Source organism: Vigna unguiculata, chromosome 3, assembly GCF_037176805.1.
Source record: "Vigna unguiculata cultivar grain cowpea cultivar isolate G323 ecotype 2 chromosome 3, ASM3717680v1, whole genome shotgun sequence".
In the NCBI taxonomy this organism is placed as follows: domain Eukaryota; kingdom Viridiplantae; phylum Streptophyta; class Magnoliopsida; order Fabales; family Fabaceae; genus Vigna; species Vigna unguiculata.
This window is the reverse complement of record NC_140794.1, coordinates 67,834,494-67,854,925: the sequence shown is the minus strand read 5'-3', so window position 1 is coordinate 67,854,925 and position 20,432 is coordinate 67,834,494. Positions and strand designations below refer to the sequence as shown.

The 20,432-nt window shown below is 29.7% G+C and overlaps 2 protein-coding genes across 2 annotated transcripts; both read right to left on the bottom strand.

Moving 5' to 3' along the window:
- Positions 1-1,155: 1,155 nt before the first annotated feature.
- LOC114175727 (peroxisomal fatty acid beta-oxidation multifunctional protein MFP2-like) lies at positions 1,156-9,202 on the bottom strand. The gene is made up of 18 exons (XM_028060513.2): positions 8,953-9,202; positions 7,983-8,054; positions 7,328-7,393; positions 7,187-7,240; positions 7,038-7,105; positions 6,879-6,960; positions 6,450-6,505; positions 5,850-6,152; positions 5,675-5,761; positions 3,927-4,101; positions 3,688-3,809; positions 3,420-3,583; positions 3,087-3,341; positions 2,886-3,007; positions 2,630-2,751; positions 2,372-2,520; positions 2,155-2,293; positions 1,156-1,359 (listed from the first exon to the last, which is right to left on the bottom strand). Exons 1-18 carry the CDS (start codon positions 9,050-9,052, stop codon positions 1,324-1,326), a joined length of 2,172 nt encoding a protein of 723 aa, XP_027916314.1. The 5' UTR covers positions 9,053-9,202; the 3' UTR covers positions 1,156-1,323.
- Positions 9,203-15,145: 5,943 nt separating this feature from the next.
- On the bottom strand, positions 15,146-16,455 carry LOC114179340 (FCS-Like Zinc finger 15-like). The gene is made up of 2 exons (XM_028065657.2): positions 15,870-16,455; positions 15,146-15,626 (listed from the first exon to the last, which is right to left on the bottom strand). Exons 1-2 carry the CDS (start codon positions 16,085-16,087, stop codon positions 15,440-15,442), a joined length of 405 nt encoding a protein of 134 aa, XP_027921458.1. The 5' UTR covers positions 16,088-16,455; the 3' UTR covers positions 15,146-15,439.
- Positions 16,456-20,432: the final 3,977 nt, after the last annotated feature.

Genomic DNA, 20,432 nt, shown 5'->3' with positions numbered 1-20,432 from the left:
CATACTTGTAATTATAAAAAAAAAAACCATTCTCGAATTATTTTATTCCTATAAATGTTATATTATCTTATTGCAATATTTTTATTTTCATATTGAAAGGTAAAAAGGTTATATTCCAATGGTAAAGATATAAATTACTTTTTAACTTCACTGTCTGTTTTTATTTTTATTTTGGTTATTTTTTGTGTAAAAAAACATTCCAAAAAACAAAGTTAACCCATAATATTTCAAGCATGCCTAAAAATAACATTTTGATTATAGTATATATGGGATTGTCATTCCTATTACAACATCATAAAACAAACACCCCAAACTAATCATCTTACACTATAAACTGCAAGTACACATCGTTTGGCACCTTATTCCAACATTATTGATGAAACTGATTACTATTTTCTTGAAAAATGATTAATTTAATCACCATTTCGTTGTAATATTAATCTTTAAAATTAAGAAAAACTTACATAATTTTTTAAATAATTTAATTCTAAATTTAAGCTCCTAATTTTTTTTAATCCCCAACGAAGGATTCAAATGACAATAATAACATATATTTATAGATCAAAATGAAAAAAAAATATATCGTTTCACCACATAAAACTTATAGGACTTCAAATATTATTTATCTCTTCTTTTTAATTTCAGGAACAATACAACAAGGATATACAGCTTTAATTTTATTCTATCTTCTTTTATTTTATTGCGGTGAACTTTGTTTATTTTACATTTTTGTAATTATTATAATATTAATTTCCTTTTTATTTCTTTTTAGAAAGTAGTGACCCGGCATGATATTCTCTTTATTGAATATATGTCAGTTCAGATTCAATTGTTTATTATTGAATTTATAACATAACCGGGTTTCTAGATGATAAAATTGAATACTTTAATGATATTGCTAAAAATTGTAGATAAGATGTAAGGAGTATCCAATATCTGTCAATCGGTTATCGTAAGAGTAATAAATTATCTTATTAAGGCAAATAATATTATGCCTTAAAAAATGTTGTAAATTTTAATTCATTTTTTCGAATATCCATGTTTTTAACTTAATTACCATTAAAAAACATAAAAACTAATTCCATGACCATTTATTACCGTCCATTTAAGTCAAACTCTTGATATTCGTCCTCTATTTTTAGTGACAAACAAACATCTATCTAGACTAGATACTTTTATTTTGACCAAAGAATAGTGCTGTTTAAATATTTTCTCATCATACATTATTTATTAGCTATTTTTGAAGTCACCACTATATTCCCACCATTTGATAGGAGAAAAGGAAAATTCAATAGAGTAAACACTTGATGAGCTGTTTATTTCTTACATCCTTGACTTTGCCTGCTCCACGGGGGCACTCTGCAATACAATCGGACAAAATCCATTAGACAGCAAAAATAATTCTCAAACATTATCTATTGGGGGAAGTGACATAAGCTATTCTTACAACAATTTCTCAAAAGACACTGTTACAAAAGAAATATCAGAAAAAATAAATTAAATAGTTCTTTCACAGATCAAAATTAACTTATATGAATCAAATAATAAAATAAAATCATTTTTTCCTTAAATTAAAATTCAGTCATACATAAATTGATTTATAACAAAGTGTCAATTAATTATTTTAAAGCTAAAATGTGGTTTCGTTATATGTAGGGAGAAAATATAAAACAGCTAAACATATAATGTAGTATTTATTCATATATTGGACTTTATAAGTAAAATTTTATTAAATTGATCATTATACATACAAACATTACAAGTTTCATCCTGTCATCGTACTTCGGATCGGAAGTTAACTCTCTTAAAACATTTTTAATTTGGTCTCTTTGAGGCTTGTTTGCTTCGCTAAGTGTTTAAAGCAGTTGATAAAGCAAAGAAGTTAACTATAATAGATGATCTTGATTTTCTGGCTACAGATGCAATGTGTTAGTGAATTGCCCTTTAGACAACGAAGTTACCTTAAGTTTCGATCTTTTCTTGAGTTAAAAACAGATCTAATAATCCTGCAAACAATCTACCAAGGGAAAGAACACTTTGCACACTATCCCAACCTAATGCCATTGACCAAATAGACATTGGCTAAACCCTACTGGAATAACAAATGGTTTTGTATGAAATGAAATGGAAATAAAGGAGCATAGTTTTACTCACCAGAGGAATTCCTTTGGCGGCTCTAGCAGCCAAGTACGCACAGGGCTTGAAGAATTCTCCATACAACTCTGACCATTTTTCTAATCTTGAATATATGTACTTCGATCCAAAAGAATCGGCCCAGAATATGATGCCTCCCCTAACGAAATCGACCTCAAAATTTTAGAACATGTACACAGTTTTTTTACAAGTGTGCCAAATAAATAATAAGACAAACCTGTAAGGTGGAAACCCCATGCCCATGATAGCAGAAATATCGAGATCTGCTGCTTTGACTGCAATACCTTCATCAAGGACCCGACAAGCCTCATTCACCACAGGAAAGAATATCATCTCTACGATATCCTTTTCTTGTAATTTCGCAAGCTGTCCAGGTTCAGATTATCCAATGGAAATTTAAAAACAAATCAGACTTCAAATGTTGTTTCCTCTTCAGCCAACAAATATGCAATGAATTAGGAAGAGTTGAAAATACCTTAGGATCAACAGAGACTCCAGAAATGCCCCTCGCCTTCTCAATATAGTTCTTCAATTCCGGATCAGGACTAGCCTTGCGTTTATCATCATACAAATAAAAACCTTTGCGAGTTGTTTCACCTGTTAGAAGTGTGTTAAACAAAGATTGTTCATGAATTAGTTCAGTAGAATATGACCGAGCATTTCAATGTTAGTAAATACACTCCACACATATATCTCATCAAAATTCCAATCGATGCAGTGTTTATCTTTACCAGCTCTCTTATCTTCTTGTAGAAGTGGAATAAGCATTGATTTATAAGTTCGCTCAGGAAAATTCTGAATAAATTGCGAGCCAGTAGCAATTGCCACACCAAATCCAACAAGGTCAACCAATCTGCACAAGTAAATATGTAACAAATTAGACTCTTCAAGAATTGATTATGAATATAAAGATCTTATCCGAGAATTGATACCTGAAAGGCCCCATGGGCATTCCAAATTTGGTGATTACCCTATCAATTTGATAAACATCTGCTCCACGTTCAACAAGCAAGAGACCTACTTGCGTGTACGGGAAGAACATCCGATTAACAGCAAATCCAGTGCAGTTTCCAACCACCACTGGTGTTTTCTTTATCTTTTTTGAAATATCTAGTACGTCAACTATCACTTGGGGAGAGGTCTGCTTTGTACGTACAATTTCCAAAAGTGGCATAACATGTGCAGGACTAAGTAAGCACAAGTCAGATGTTTAAGTCAGAAAGACATTACGGGGAGAAAAATAGTTTCCAAATACAAGATACCACCTGAAGAAATGGGCTCCAACAATTCGATCTTTGGATTTGATCTTCTCTCCTATCAAGTTCAAGTCAATTGTGGAAGTGTTACTTGCAAGTATACAATGAGGGGGACAATACTTTTCAAGATCAACAAAGATCTGCTGCTTTAAGGACACATTCTCAATAACAGCCTGTCGAGATATCAAACACCAAAAGTTCATAACTTCCATAACATGCAACCACAACCTTGAGGACGGTTAATAAGGAAATATATTTTGGAGTTTCATTATACAACCTCAATGACCATGTCCACATCTCTGAAGCTTTCAAAGTCAAGGGAAGCGGTTACAAGAGAGATGGCCTTTTCAAAATTTTCCTTGGTCATTTTACCTTTCTTAACACGGCTATTTAAGTTTGCTGTTCATAGTGAAGAAAAAAATACATTAAAACAGGAAAACAACAGCATATACCTTCATTAAAAATGCAGATTGAATAGGGACCGGTGAGAGCCAACTCTTAAGAATCTATTCTCACCTTTAATCCTATTCAAACCAGCATCCAAAAATTTCTCATTTATTTCTTTCAAGATGATAGGATAGTTGCTAAGAATTAAAGCTGTTGCTATTCCGGACCCCATTAGTCCTCCACCAAGGATGGCAACCTTCTTGATCTGTCTAGGAACCAGACCACGATCCGTAACCCCAGGTACCTATCCATGACACAAGGTATTAGGAAATTCGTATTTGTCGAATTTATACAAAAAATAAATAAAAATAAATAGACCTTTACAGGCTAGCTAATGCAGCTTCAAAACCTTTGTCTTTATAAAAAAGATAAATCGATCCTAACTGGAGTCCAAAATCAAGGTCACAGAGAGGAGGATTGCCCAAACATTATAAGGACTATGACTATATTCCTAGCTAATGTTTCTCATCTTAACTTTGCCTCATATCCAGGTCTAGGATGATACATATATTTTGAAGTTTGCCAGATTGAACATTTGCAAGTGACCCAACATCAAGCCTAACCTAATTCGAAAAGTTAGCTCAAGGTTGGTGGATTCCCCAAACCTTATTATAGACAATATGCAACTTTTAAACAATCCAATAAAACCTCTGGCAAGAAAACACCACTTTCAAATTTAAGATACGTTTTAAGATGAGTTGGAAGGGTAATTGGGAATGACAAAGTGATGCTAATTTCATTTGACATGAGATGTATCCGAAGATAAGGAAGCTACCGAACAGTCTTCAGTGAATCAAAAAGTTTTGAACCCATAGTGCTTAAATGGAAGTGTTCAAGAAAAGATAACAAACGAAAAGGAAATGTGTTAAAAGTTAGTTACCCGCGGGTGAAGGAAAGCACTTAAATACTCCATCGAGCATTTGATACTACAAAATGTGGGGCTTAAGACACTTCATAATAGATAAGTTTTGATCATGGCCCTATTCCTAAGAGTAAATGTCCCAACGATAATGTGATGCTTCACTCATCCTTTTTAGTCAACCACTCCATAGATAATTCCTTCTTCTGAGACACCAATAAACAAAATTCAATACCAATAACCACTCAAGGAACCATTCCTTGAAAGGTATTAGAAATAGTTTAAGTGTGAGTCAAAAGTCCCACAGGATAGAAAAGACAAAGTTAAACACTATATAAGAATAAAGACTCATAACACCATTGTCTTAAGGTTTTTGTGTAAAAGTGGTGTCAAATGCCTTATATGTGTAAGACTAATGTCATATAACCATATGGAACCACAATCTCTCAATGACTATAACCATAAACCATATATATGAAAAAAAATATAACCCATCAAAAGGTACCTTTTCAATGCGGAAGAACTAAATCCCTTAAGTACTCCACTGAACATCCCATACTAATGAATGATTAAAAACATTGAAAAAGGTCCATTAGCTCCACACCGAAGGGCTATGGACATAGAGGAGAGAGAAAAGAGTAGAAGAGTCTTTCTTTTCAAAACATTAACTAAATTAAATACAACATTTAGAAATAAGCGGACATTTAAAATCATTTGTTAACGTATATCAACAACAACAACCTCTCATCAATCTGAGGCAGAAGCTACTCTCAGTGATTTGTGTGTCCGTTTTCAATTATGTCCAAACACTAAATATTTTGACAACATTTAACCTTTCTATTAAAGGTTTAAAGTATGGTATTAAAAAAATATAAGCTATTTTTGTCTTAATAGATAGTTTTGTCACTTGAATTGGAAAAAAGCAAAGGTAAAAAATTAAGACACAACCCAAACAAACCTTGGTTGTTCCTCTTTGAGCAAAAAATACGTGAACTAAGCCTTTGCAAATATCTGACTGCACAAGTTGTTCGAAGGCTTCGGCTTCCTACAAAAATTAAACACAAAGTCATACATACTTACGCAACAGTAATATGAAGGGGAAAAGGGATATACTGGTGTAGACAGATAACAACCTTCCAGAGTCCTGCACGTGGACCAGCCACTATTCCTGCCTCAATAACATCAATGCAAACCAAAGGATGATAGAGGTTAGGAGCCCTCTTTCGAGCCTGAGCTCGCGCAAATTTCAAAATCTCTCTTGCTTCCCCAAGGGGTTCCAATTTGTCGGTCTTATAAAGACTAGCAACCCATGGTCGTCGGTGGCCCAATATATCCAAGGCCCACTGGCGTGCAGTGTTTACCAAATCATTAGGTTGCACTAAACCATCAACAAGCCCCAAACTAAAAGCCTCCTTCCCTCTGACTGGTTTTGAAGCCTGGATTTTTTTAAAATGAAGTGTTAAAAAAGTTAATTGAAAATCACTACACAAGCACATTGAAGCCAAACCACTAATCTTGAATACTGTGTTAAAATGGAAAGTACAATTCCACTCGAAGTGAAGAACTAAACCAAAAAATCTGGTGATATCTATCCAACAAATTTCAAACATAAAAGTGCAATGCTGTTAGACTGATTACCAACCTTGAGTTTGAATATACCAGTTTTTCAGATACCTTCTTCACATTTAACAGAATAGCAAAGTTATAAAATGAAAGCATAAAATGTAGCATACCAGTATCATCTCAAGTGCCTTTGGCAAACCAACAAGACGAGGAAGCCGCTGAGTTCCTAAGACAATTTAAAATCCAGGTTAGCAATACTAAAGAAAAATATAGTGAGGAGAACATTTAGTTACAAGACATTCACTGTTACTCATAGTATAACTTCCTTTTACAAATTATTCTAGCCCCGTCAAATGTCCGAATTAAGGTATTTAACCAAACTTTTAGTTAGTTCATTACTTCATTAAAAGCATGTAAAACTTGATATTCAATCAGCTTTCCTCTGTAGCTCATGTCACTCAACAATGTCCAGTCATGAAGGTTACAAGTATGTTTTCAAAATAAATAATAAAAAAGTTATGTATACAGAAGAATTTAATTTGAATTCATACACAAAATACAAGTTAATTTGATCAAAATAGGGAGGAATCAGATAGTACCTCCAAATCCTGGAATTATTCCAAGCTGAAGTTCAGGCAAGCCTAATTGAGAAGTTGGAGTTGATAACCGAGCATTGCATGCCTGTATAAGAAAGAATTGGTAAATTTTGCAGAAAAATAAGAGGAAATGTTTCTTCCTAACTAGTGGGTAAAGTGTACCATTGCAACTTCTAAACCCCCACCCAAGGCAAGGCCATCAATGGCAGCAACTGATGGTTTCCTAGACGCTGAAAAATTAAGTGGAATAATTTAACATATAACAAAATGAAAACAAATAAAAAATAAAGAATTTAAAAAAAACGAAGTACCTTCAATAGTATCGGTGATGATTTCTACTGATATAAGACCAGGTTTTGGACGCTCTATAAGAGGGGAGAGAAAAGAGTTAGAAAATTAGTACGAATGTCAATTATTGAAATTTAGAAAGTCACCCAAAATTGTTTAAGTACCTTTGGCCTCTTGAATGCCACCAAATGCAGAAATATCAAAACCTCCAGAAAATTTTCCCTTTGCACCTAATACATGTGACAAGATTCAGTTATAATTATGTGGAGTTGGCCAAAAAATATCTTTGGCGAAGCACAAAAACTAGCCTGCTGCTTCATTTTTCTTTTCCCTTTTGTACTTCTCAATTGTAATTAGTTCTTTGTAGTTTGAAAATTCTGTGCTTATCAAATGTCAAAATTATGTCATAGAAGTTAGTCGAGTTGAGTGAGAATGATCATTCTAGATGGTTGAAAGTCATAACTATTACTAACATTTGTATAATAGCATTTCATTTGATCAGGTACTTTTAATTTGACAGGGATAACTACATCCAAAGTTGTCACTTGGTCATTGCTAATGAAGGGTGGGGACTTGGGTAAAAGGTTATAGGCTCAATTGGTGGCTATTTATCACATTATCTTCTTCTTATTATAAGTTTTGGTTTTACATTGATCCCTTAGAACAAATTACTTCTAAGAAATTTATTTGTTTTACATTGTCCCTGCCAAATCATGGTTACTACTTTCAATATCAACCCCTACCTAATTACGGATTCTATCTTGTTAAATTGAACACAACCCCTTAGAAACTGTTCTGGTCAAAAGCAAATCACAATACCTGTAACGACAATTGCCTTGACATCATTCCTCTTTATCGCCTGATCAAAACTCTCCTTTAAACTGTTCAATACTAGAGACAAAAAGAGACACAGGGAGACAGATGAGCAACATAAAGCAATAATAAGCAATAGAAAAAACAACGTGAAGAATATGTAAAATGATACTGAAAGGGTTAAATATGTTTTTTTCCCTCAATTTTCAGTAAATTTTAAAATTAGTCCATTTCAAAATTTTAAACCAATTTAGTCCTTCATCTTTCGAAATACGTGTATTTAGTCATTTTAATCAAATTTTGTTAGGTTTATATGATGTTTCGTACGCATTTCAGGATTATATTTGAGTTGTTTATATGTTTTTTGCTTTAATGTTAAGTCAAATACTATTATGAAACGTGCTTAAAATATAAAAAAAAAAAAACTTAACAAAATTTGATTAAAATAACTATATTTACTTATTCCAAAAGATAAATGACTAAATTGATCCAAAGTTTCGAAATAGACTAATTTCAAAATTAGTTAAAATTAAGGGACAAAAACATATTTAACCCATACTGAAAAGTTTCACAACATGCAGTGGCATTAATCAGAAAAACGCTGATTAATTTCACGGAGCAATCCCAAATCCGTTATATAAATATAAAAGCATGGTTCTACTATCACATCATCATCAAGATTGGCGAGAAAACAGGCAGTAAATGCAATCTACTGTGTGCCTGGGTGATTGCTGGCAAAATCAATTTCGATAAAATTGATTTTGAAGTTAATAGTAAAATTCTTAATCCAACTTAAAAAGACTGTTCCAAGCTGTTTTAAGTTAAAATCATTTCTGTTTTCAGAATACATGACTGAAGGCACAACAAATCATGAGAGACTTCGGTTAACTCGTGGTGGAACTAGAAATCAAAGAAGCACTAAAGAGACGATGAAGAAATGGTTTCCGAGCTAAAAGAAAAAGGCGAAAGTGTGTACCGTCAAAGGAGAGGGAATTGACGGGAGGATTGACGATGGTGATGACGGCAACCCCATCGGAGCCAACGTCCATTTGCGTGTGCCCTCTTCTGCTACCCATTGTGCTGTGATGCGATTCCTCTGGTTTTCGATTATTCAGATTTGATATGAAGATGGAAAAGAAATTGAATATGAAATAACAAGAAGTGACGTGAACGGAATGTCCTGTTTAGTAGGAAAAACTTGGCTCTAATCCAAATAATAAAATAACTACTATATAACAATACATCACATCACACCATTCTGAACTTCTGAAATAGCTTTTCTAATTTTACCTTCAAATTTAACTAATTACAAATGGCGCTTATATTACATTAGTTAATTCTTTAATAATTATCTTAATTTATACTTATAATAAAAGTTATTTATTTATTAAAATTTACTCTGTCAAATTGTTAATTTACATAAGTGGAGTTTAAAAAATAATCAATAATTAATGTTTTCTCTATTTTGATGAGATAAATGTAAGTATTTTTTTTTCTTTCACTAAATTTCACCATCACTTCCCAAAGGCTTGGTTTAGGTGAGAGAAAAATAATAGAGGAAGTAGAAGAAAAAATTTGAGAAATAAATGAAAATAAAGGTTATTTAGTTGAAAATAAATTAGAAGAAAGATAAGTTATTTTATTTATTATTGATTACTATATAAATTGGTTTATTATTATTAAAAAAACATTTTTCCTTAATATTATAATAATAATAATACTAAATTTATAATTAATTGTGATAGCTACATAATTGATTATTAAAGATTAAAACAATTCCGAGACACTTTTTCGAACAACATATTCTATTAATCTATTAGCAAGACACTTTTGTGTTTTTACATACTCATATAAGAGAAATTTTTTTTAATGGATGTCATAAATTTTCTTTGGATTGAATAATTTATTTTATCCAACTATTTTTAAGTTTATTTCAATATTATTTTTTAATTTTATGACCTTTTGAAAAAAAAATGGAATAATCTAGTATATTTTTTGTCAACATCGTTAAGAAATTAACAATATTGCAAAAATATGTAATAATTCAATTTTTTTTTCTCAATGTTATTTGGAAATTAAGTATTGGTAATATGTCACATGAGATTATATAACACGATATATACGAGGTCTTATATTGTTTACAAATATATAATTGTGTGTAAAAGTAATATTAGACTTAAATTTTACTTTTATAAAACGTTATCTAAATCATTTTTTAAATTTATCTTAATAAAATTAGTTAGATTTATCATGTTATATACGAGATTAAATTATATGTCAAAATAAAGTAAAACTATATTAAAAATTTGAAAAATAAAATGACAGTATTTGAAATTTTAAAATTAAAAAGACGGAAAATTTCATCCCTTTAATTTATTCTGCACCCTATAAATTTCTTTATTATTAATTAATATTTGATATTAAATTCTATAACAATTTCTTTAATTTAATTTTAACTTTTACAAAAATTATTTAATAAATACATATATTAATAAGTACACACATATGTAAAGGTATATTCATTACATTACTATCACCTTCATTTTATTTTTACTGGGGTAGCAAATGGGTAAGTCCGGTTCATTTTAACTCGCATTGTCCTTGGTTCATCAAAAAATGAGTTGGATTGGACTGGTCCACCACCGAAAAACATGTTAAACATTATAACCTGTCTCTCAGAGCAGGACGGCAAGTTGGTCTGCCACTTTTCTTTTAATTGTTTTTAAATTTTTTTAATTTTTTAAAATATTTGGTTATAAAATTTATTCATTATATAAATTTGTTTATATAATATAATATATATATTTTTAATTATTTCTATTTTTTAAACATAAAAAATAAAAGATACAAATAAAAAAAAAACAGGTCGGCTGACCAGGACGAACGAGCTGGCTCGCCCTAACAAACTAGGTGGACTAGGACACAGCGGGTTGATAGGTTGAAAACTCCAATCTGACCCGTTCTTTTCTTCACGGACTAACATATCTGATTACAGTTTGACTCGCTTTAACATGTCTAATTTTTCAAATACTTTTTAATTTTATATTTTCATTCCGTGTACAGAATACACAAAAAATAAATATATTTTTTAAATATAATTAAATGAAAAATAACATATATAGTCTAAGGGGAGACTAACAGATAAAATAGAGCAAGATTGATATTTTCAAGGTGCAACAAAAATAAAAAATACCATCACTTATCCTTCAAACATCTCAGAGAGTATTAAATGATTATTTACAACAATATTAAATAGAAATTTTAGATACGGATAATTTAATTTATAAATTTATTGCACTTAATTCAAATTTTGGATTCTATATTTTACGAAATTCACAATTTTAATCTTTACGTTTCTTTATAATTTTAATATCATAATTTTTAACCATCCTTGGTTTTATTTCTCAATTGTTTAGTAATTTTACTTTTAATTGTCAGTAATTTTATTCAATTTTTACTTTTAAAAATATATTAGATCACAATTAAAATATATTTAATAAAGTCTTTGCATTTTTATTCTTATGGAGGAGTAAAAAAATTATTAAATGAATTTATAAAATGTAATATGTATTGTTATTATTACTTAAATATACAATTTTTAATGTTTTTTAAAATATATAATTGATGGATTACATTAGGGTGACAAAACAGGCTAGTCTGTCTCGTTTTGGCCTTTTCCGCCCTTAGCTCACAAAAAACAATCGAATCGGACTAGTTCGTCACTGAAAAATGAGTCAGAAATTACAACCATCTCTCATCACAAGACAAATTGGCGAGCTGCCCTACCACTTTTTTCTATTTTGATTTATAAAATTTGTTATACATTTACTTATAAACAAATATTTAGAGCATATTTAATTATATAAATATTTTTCAAGCTTTTAATTGATCAGTTAATATCTTTAATTGAATAAATTAAAATGATTATTATATTTACATGTTAAATTATTGTATTATAACTAATAATCAGAACTTAATTTATTTGGGTCAATGATTTAAATTAAAACAGTATTGCATATTTACATTTATGCAAAAATATAATAGAAAAAATAATTTTATTTTTATTTGTTAAAACTAAAAAAGAATTAAAATTAAAAATTAAAATAAATAAATAAAATGGCTCAATGGATCGGGCAAACCCACCAATTTGACGGAATAAGCGAGCCAGACCAAAACAAATTGGCGGGTTGAAAATTTCAACTCGACCCGCTATTTCCTTAATGGGCTAACGGGTTGGCCCGGCTGGCTAAACTCGCTTTAAGACCCCTAGATTAATTATAAAATTCCAACAATTACATTTTTTTCCCACATCCTTTATGTAGGGAGGACAAATAAACTCATCCACTTGGGTATTGTTTGAACTCATCTCCGTTTTGATGGAGAATCTCCACATTGACTTAGTGTATGTGCGTGCGTGTGTGTGCTCTATTTTGTTTTTCTTATAATTTGTTTGGTTTGTTACAAAATTCATTTATATTTCCAAGATACTTCTCTTCTTATCACAACCTTTGTGCAATTATGTTCAAATAATGCATGTCAAATAAATATTTTTTTATGTATGATATTTGAGTATTTTAAGTGTTCAATAGCATAAACATTTCATTTATTAGGTAATTTAAGGTGTTGTTGTGAATGGTGTTTTTGTAATTGTTGTCGAGACATCATGTGATTGGTGTTGCTGTTATTTCTCCGAATTTTGATTTCATAGTTATTATCGTAATTGGCTTCTTTGGATTGGATATAACTATATTTAATCATTGATTTAAAAAAAATAACAATTGTTGGACTATTTATTGATGTTTGTATAGTAAATTGTTGAAATTAAGATGTTTGTTGTTGGGCTGCCGCTTATTTGTGTTGTATTGTTGTTTTTAGCATACAATGTTGTTGTTAGTGAGTTACCAGACCACACTACACACACATTTGTGATGTTAGGTTGCTTTAATTGTTGTTTGTGTTGTTGTTTTAATAGACATTTGTGTTACTGCTTGGGTTGCTATTTGTGTTTTTTTTGACTGGGTTATGTCATTTTGTTTCATTCCTCAATGCTTATTGGCTGAACCTGTTTTAGTTCACATGTGATTATTTTTCTTAAATTAGATTTTTATTCTACTGTTCATGAAAGGAAAAAATGTACTTGGGTCAATTAGTTATTTGGTAACATAAGATCTCCATACTGTATAGTTGTTTCTTTGGACCTCTACTATGGAATGTGAAAAAAAAAAAAATCAAATATGATTTGGGCCTCCAATTCAAAATCTAAAAAAAAAAAGTCAAAGCTGACCGACCGAATTGAATAGGTAATTCCGTTTCACTTGGCAAGCTAATGCGATCCGACTTGTTTTAAGTGGGCCAAAATTGATTCGGAGCCTAAATGGGTCGAATTGACCTGTTTTGACACTCCTAACAAATACCACTTAATACACTCCAATCACACAAAAACAAAGTTCTCAAAAGGAAATAAAAATGGTACCTGATTGAATTAAATTTGTGAACCTGGAGTGGCTATTTAAAGTGAAAAAGATTGTTGAGTGTAGTAAATAATGGTTGATAAACAATAACTATTGCTGACCTTATTTATTTAATAATGTATATATATTTTTTGTAGAGACATAATAGTTAGTGTAGTAAAAGCTGGGGTGCAGGAAGAAAAATCGGGAACACAGTAGAAATTCCCTAAAAGTAAGTCATTCAGTGGTCCATTGGCATGGGCTCCCTCAACTGTAGCATGTGGACAATTATTTTTTTATAAACAAGATAGGGATTTCTTCTTGCAACTTTTTTTTCTTCACGCGTCCCCATAAATTATGATATCCCTATTTTATCTTCCAGTCAAAATTTATTAAAATCCCTATTGAGGCATTTCTCCCTCATCGTTTTCCAGTTGTGATGAGAATGAAAACGATCAAGAAGACCTTAGATTCATTGTCCCGGATTCACGGTTGAAATTATTTTTTAGATATATTCCAGAATTAACATTCTGAAAAATTTTGAATCTGAAAAATGTCTTTTGGAATATCTATTTCGAAACCGGAAAGTATAAAAAAAAATTCAAATTAAAGGTTTTGCAAGATGCTTTCAGATTTAAAAGTATTTTTCAAAATATTTCTTTTATATTTCAGATCGAGCATTTCAGAAAATATTTACAGATTTGGAAGTAATTTCCGGCACACTCATTTTAAAATATATAGAAAATATATTTTGGATAGAATGTTCTCAAGATATATTTTCCTAAATACTCAATCCAGAAGAAAAAAAAATGCAGAAATTTTTATTATACGCTTAGTGAGGATTGATTTTGGGATTGCAGGTTTTATGGAGTGCAGAGGAAAAAACAAAAGAGGGGTGCAAGAAGAAATGCAATTCTTTTTCATACCCAATCTAGTGGTCCTAAGATTACAACCCTGACCAATCCGAGACATAAGATTCAACAGGAAAACACATGTGATCATGAAAGAGAAAAAAAATAAAATAATATAAATTTAATTTAAATTTTGATATTTTATAAAATAATTCACTTTAATATATTTTTATTTTAACTCTAATTTAATTGCTTTAAATTTACTTTTTACATTAAATTATTTAAATAAAAATAAAAATTATTATATATATATATAACCACTAAAGTTATTTGAGTCCAATGTTAATTAAACTTAATATTATTTTTAATTTAAAATCTACGATAAATTTATGAGATTTTTCTTATAAATTACTCAATTATTTTATTTCTATAAAATGCGAAAGATAAACTTATATTTGGATTTGTAAGTATAAAAATCTAAAAATTTATAACTTGATATTTAGCCTAGCAGCATAATTTAAAGAGGGAAGTGCGTTCCATGAGCAGCTGAGAGAGGTAGCTAGAAATGTGAAACATTGCATACCTAACTACAAATGTGGCATTCGTACTTACCCCGACAACTCCACAAATGCATGGAAACTTGATCTCTGTATTCCATTGTCATTTTGGTTAAAAACAATCACCGCTCTTTCATGCCACAAGCTCCAAGGAAAATCCACTCACTCTATCTATCAATCAATCAATCAATCATCTTCCACCATTAATATCTCACTTCACCCTGTTAAGAACTCAGTTTAAGCTTAATTACTCTTCTCAAAATCACTTTCAATCACCATCATCAACATGAATTCTAATATTTCAGAATGCATTGCCACAAATACCCTTCCAACTGTCAGCAACTAAAAATGAAATAAAAGACAAAACATGGAAGTGTTTCTGTGTGGGTTCGGTTTCTGAGCAGTGGAACCAAACCATTCATCAGGTCTCAGGTACAGCTAGAAGTTGGACCCCAAAAAATGAAAAGCTGAAAGGACATTTTTTGGCTTCATACTAGGAAGCAAAAAGGACAAGGCCTGTGCTGTCATTAACCAAATAAATAGTGGGTAAAACTGGAATGCGAGTGCAAAAAAAAAAAAAAAATTACAATCTCGTGATTTCTTCCTTAAAAAAAACCAACACCACGGTTTCTTGTTTCTTTCCGATGATGACGTGAGGTTGAAGAAGATGAATACGAAGACGATGTGGGCCTCATTGCAGCCAAACAACACTTCTCTTTCTTAATAGCTTCTTCCTCGTCCGAAAAAATCTGCTTGCATCTGCACTCCACGCTGCAAAATGCCCTGTCCCCTCTACAATGTTCATGTTTCGTTTCAACCACACCCCAAAAGAAAAAAAACAACTTCAATAACATCGATAAACAAACAAAAGATCCAGATACCATAAGATCTGAAAATAACAACACAACAACAAAAGCAAAAGTCTTATATCTAACAGACCAAATAATGTAGGTTGTATGGATAATGGATCACACCATGCTACAGGAAAAACAGAAAAAAACAAACATATTGTTTATTTTGATTAAAAGGACTCACTTGTACATGTAGATATCTTTCCCTGGCGAGAGTCTCTTCCCACAGAGAAAGCATTGGTCTAGAAAAGTGGGGGTTTGAAAAGGAGAAGGAGAAGGAGAAAGGGGTGGTTTTTTGTGGGTGGTGGTGGTGGACAAAATGGTGGTTTTGTTAATGACTTGAGGTGTCTTTTTACTGATACAACCTTTCTGAACTTCCAGCACTACGCTAAGACCAACCATGTTTCATTCTACGCCTTTTCTTTGGTTAGTGTTTTAATCAATGGTGTATGAAAAATGGTGGAGGAAACAGCATAAATAGAAAGAAGGGAAGGAGAAAGAGTGGGTCCCGTACAGCTATAGAGCAGTAACAAGCGTTTGCAGAGACTTGACTAGTTTGGGTATGGAAATGCCACGTAACGATGGAAAAAAAACTGGGTCAGTTTTGTCCTCTTGTGTTAATGTGTTTGGTAGCAGCATTTTGGCTTAGGGTATCCATCATTGATCCATGGATGGATCAGCTTATCTTTTTGGTGGTAAAGAAAAGAAGGAAAGAGAGAAGAGGGGAATGAATGAGAGAGTGAGTGTGCAGTGACATTTAACTTTAGTGAGAGCTTTTAGTTGAAGCAGTGCATGAGTTGTGTGAGTGTGTCTTTCAACTTTGAAATTCAAGATAAACACAATATATTAGGGTTTTTCTCTCTGTCTTTTCCCCAAACACTTTTTCACACCAATCCTTTTGGTACTCCCACACACAGGACATGGTGGAACCATGTTTTCTTTATATGATAAGAAAAGTCCAGGTGAGTTGAATGTCAAAGACTTATTATGATTAGGTATATACAAGTCTTAATGATCATTAAGATTTCATTAAGTCTAATCTTTACTCACTGAACTAACTTTGGTTGGCCATTTATCCTTTTTCTTGGAATGAGTCTAGAGGTTCATAAACAAAGATGTTTAAATGTGATTGAAGTTATAATATATTTAATGTTTTTGGTTTTTAAAGTTTAAAATGGTTTTGGTTTTGCTCTTCTACATTCAAGACACCATTTTAGTTCATTTAATGACTCAGCTCTAAGTTTGAAGACCTAAACTATTTTTTCAGTTTCAAAATTAAAATTGTATTTTTCAAAGGAGGAAGTTTTTTCTTTTAATTGGAGGAATCAAATCAAATGTATCTCAAAAATTCAGAATATAAAACCTGATTAAATCCTTTCTTGTTTAAAAGGTAATGAATTAGTAAACAAAATAGAAATTTATTTAGTCTATGTTCTTTTGATACGACGAATTTAAGGAAGAGTGTGAAGATGAATTTGAGTGAATTTGAGTGGATTTAAAGGGTGAAGTGAGTGGAGTTGGAGATGAATTGTGTAGAAGTTAGTAAGTAATTTGAGGGATGTGATAAAAAAAAGTTTTAATAGATAAAATTTGAAGATTACTGAAATACCCTTGATAGTAAAAATATATAAAATGATTTTTTGATTTGTTAAAAATATTAAATTTAAAAAATATTATTTGATAAATTATAATAAAAAGATAAATTATATCAAATTATTATTATTTAAAATTATCATTAATAATTATTCTTGTTGATTATTATATATATATATATATATATATTATGATTTATTGTTATATTTAATTTCTATATATTATTTGTTATTGAATTATATATATATTATTTAATATGTCAATATTAAATATATTTAATTATTATTAATTTTTATACATATTTTTTTATTATTATTAATTATTTTATACATATAATGTAATGATAATTATTACTATTCATTATATATATATATATATATATATATAGATAAATAAATAAATATTATTACACATAATACCGATTATGTAACACGTGCGCACATACTCACACACACAACATCGATTATGTAACTGGTACACTCACTCACTTACACCTTGTTTCACTCTTCACACACTTTGCTTAGATAGTGTTTCATGTTCCATAACACCTCCTTCTTTACCTTCTATAACACTAATGCACTCATCTTCAAACTTCAAAGAGAAACAAGATTATATTGGTAAAATCTGAAGAAACATTCTCAAATCTTCGCTTGGTAGGAAGAATGAGATAATTCATCTATCTGATAAATTCACACTTCCATTTCTTTGCATACCAATCGAGAAAAATGCACATAATTATCGTAAGTCATTCTCTTAAATAACTACTAACAATGTCATCATTTCAAATGAACACTGCATTATGAATGACTATATTAACTCTTTTAAAAAATTATAACTTTAGAATACCAACAATTATAAGTTATAATTTATTAACTCATATTAAGTCTTTTAAAAAATTATAACTTTAGAATACCAACAATTATAAGGTATAATTTATTAACTCATTGATTCGAGAAAATTAAGGAATATTGATTACTAAATTTGTATTAATAAATAATAATTGTGTCTTGACTTTAAATCCTCTTTAAAGGAAAATATAAATAACAAATAATTTCAATCTAGTATAAGAAATGTAAATTAAAAGATGAAATTATAATTACGTTGAAGGAAATAATTTTTAATCCAATTTGGCTCCCTAAATCTTGCAAAATCTGAAACTTTAATTCAGCAATTAATGAAGCTGGAATGGAAAGATGAGGCGTGATGATGATTTGTGCAGTCTAGAGAAAGAAAATTAGTAGAGAGGATCGTATCGTTCTTTCAGCTACTCATTTTCACTACCATTCTTTATTATTGCTTCAGAAGGTGCATTTAACTCCTTCAAAACTAACTTTTTTTTTCTCAGTCCTCTTGTATCTCCTCTCCTTTAATATTTTGTTAAATCATTTGATTGGTCTTATTTTTTTTAAGCAAAATTTTGAATTGGTTACTTTTTAGGCGTCTCAATTTAATTTTTATTTAAATATGTTGTTATAATCATGTTCTTTGCATTAATGCTAACAACGTTAAAAATGTGTTAAGTGTTAGTATTTGACATTTTTTATTTTTATAATTTTTTATATATTTTTAACTAATTTTTCAACATTAAAAAAAGATGTTATTGTAAAACTGATCTTATATCACGTGGCAATGACAAAGTCATATGTAGGGATGTTAACAAAGGGATAGAGTACATGTAGCAGTTCTCTCGTACCATATCTGCTCGATAAATATATGTTTATACTTGTACTCAAATCTGTGCGGGTATCCATTATGCGGGTATACACATATTTTTTTAATAGGGTACCAATGGATATTTACAAAAGAAAATTTTAATATTTAACAACATATTTTAACCATAAATTCAAATAAAAATGCAATGCATAATATTCATAAATTTCATAAAAGTACAAATAATCCATTTATATAGTGAATGGCGGTTTATAAATAAATAAAGATTTTTTAAAACAAATTGATAAAAAATAACTCATTCAAAATTAATGTGTTAATGTTTTAATCACGTTCATTTATTTAAATTATAGTATAACGGGTACGATTATCCACATGTACAAATACTATGATACTCTGTATCTCCCCGTTAACATGTGAATATAAAAAATATCCGTATCCGTTACCCATAGATATCCATTTACAATATTCATTTCTTATCCGTAGCAGGTTTTATCTGTGGATACCTACGGGGTGCGATTTTTGTTAACATCCCTATTCATATGACAGTAGAAGTGTCACAAATTACTATTTGGCCATGTGTTATTGCCTTAGTTTCAATTTAGTCCTTATATTCTTTTATTTTGTCTCAATTGAGTCCCAATATTTTCAAAATTTGAGCAATTCTGTCTTTCTCTAAATTAAAACAAAATTTAATTTTATATAAATATTATACAAACATTATTTTAAAATATTTTTAACAAGATTAAATTTATTTAAATTTATATTTTATATTTAATTTTATTGAAATTTGTTTTAAAGGTTTTAATACAAAGTAATATTAACACACAAAAAAGTTCAAAAATTAATTTCAACTAACAAATAGTTAAACTTGTTTATTAATTACATTTCATAAAGTAAAATAATTTATCAACTTTCTCCAATACCTTTAAATAATTGTATATTTTTAAAATGTGTAAAATTTAATAATTTCCATACAAATACTTGAGTTGGTTTAAAAATAAAAATTTTATAAATTTAAATGTAAAATTTTAAAATTATTGTAAACAATTTGTTAACAACTTAAAACAAATAAATTTATAATTTGAAAACAATTTTAAATAAAGTTCAATATTAAATATGAATAAACTTAATCTTATTACAAATATTTAATAAAAATATCAATTTTAATAAAAATATTTGTATAATATTTATAAAAAAAAAATTGGTTTCAATATCAAGAGATACAAAATTAGTTAAATTTAAAAAAGAAAAATGTGACTTAATTAAAGATACATGGACCGAATTAAGACTAAGATAATAATAACATTTGATGTAACAGTGATACATGACATTGTCTCTGTGGCTTCACACTGTCATTGTCACCTGTGACACAATGCCAATGTAACACATGACAATTTTATTTTATTTTATTTTTATTTTAAAAAGTAAAAAAAAAAACACAAACGAGTTTATGACACATATTTAACGTTGTCAGTGTATTACT

What these genes read in the sequence shown, in the direction of transcription:
- LOC114179340 (XM_028065657.2), bottom strand. Translation starts at nt 16,087, where the DNA reads ATGGTTGGTCTTAGCGTAGTGCTGGAAGTTCAGAAAGGTTGTATCAGT. An exon ending in AAAGATATCTACATGTACAA is followed by an intron (nt 15,627 to 15,869) that starts GTGAGTCCTTTT and finishes TGAACATTGTAG; the next exon opens with AGGGGACAGGGCATTTTGCA.
- LOC114175727 (XM_028060513.2), bottom strand. Translation starts at nt 9,052, where the DNA reads ATGGGTAGCAGAAGAGGGCACACGCAAATGGACGTTGGCTCCGATGGG. An exon ending in ACAAGAAGATAAGAGAGCTG is followed by an intron (nt 2,752 to 2,885) that starts GTAAAGATAAAC and finishes CACTTCTAACAG; the next exon opens with GTGAAACAACTCGCAAAGGT. An exon ending in GAGTCTCTGTTGATCCTAAG is followed by an intron (nt 2,521 to 2,629) that starts GTATTTTCAACT and finishes GAACCTGGACAG; the next exon opens with CTTGCGAAATTACAAGAAAA.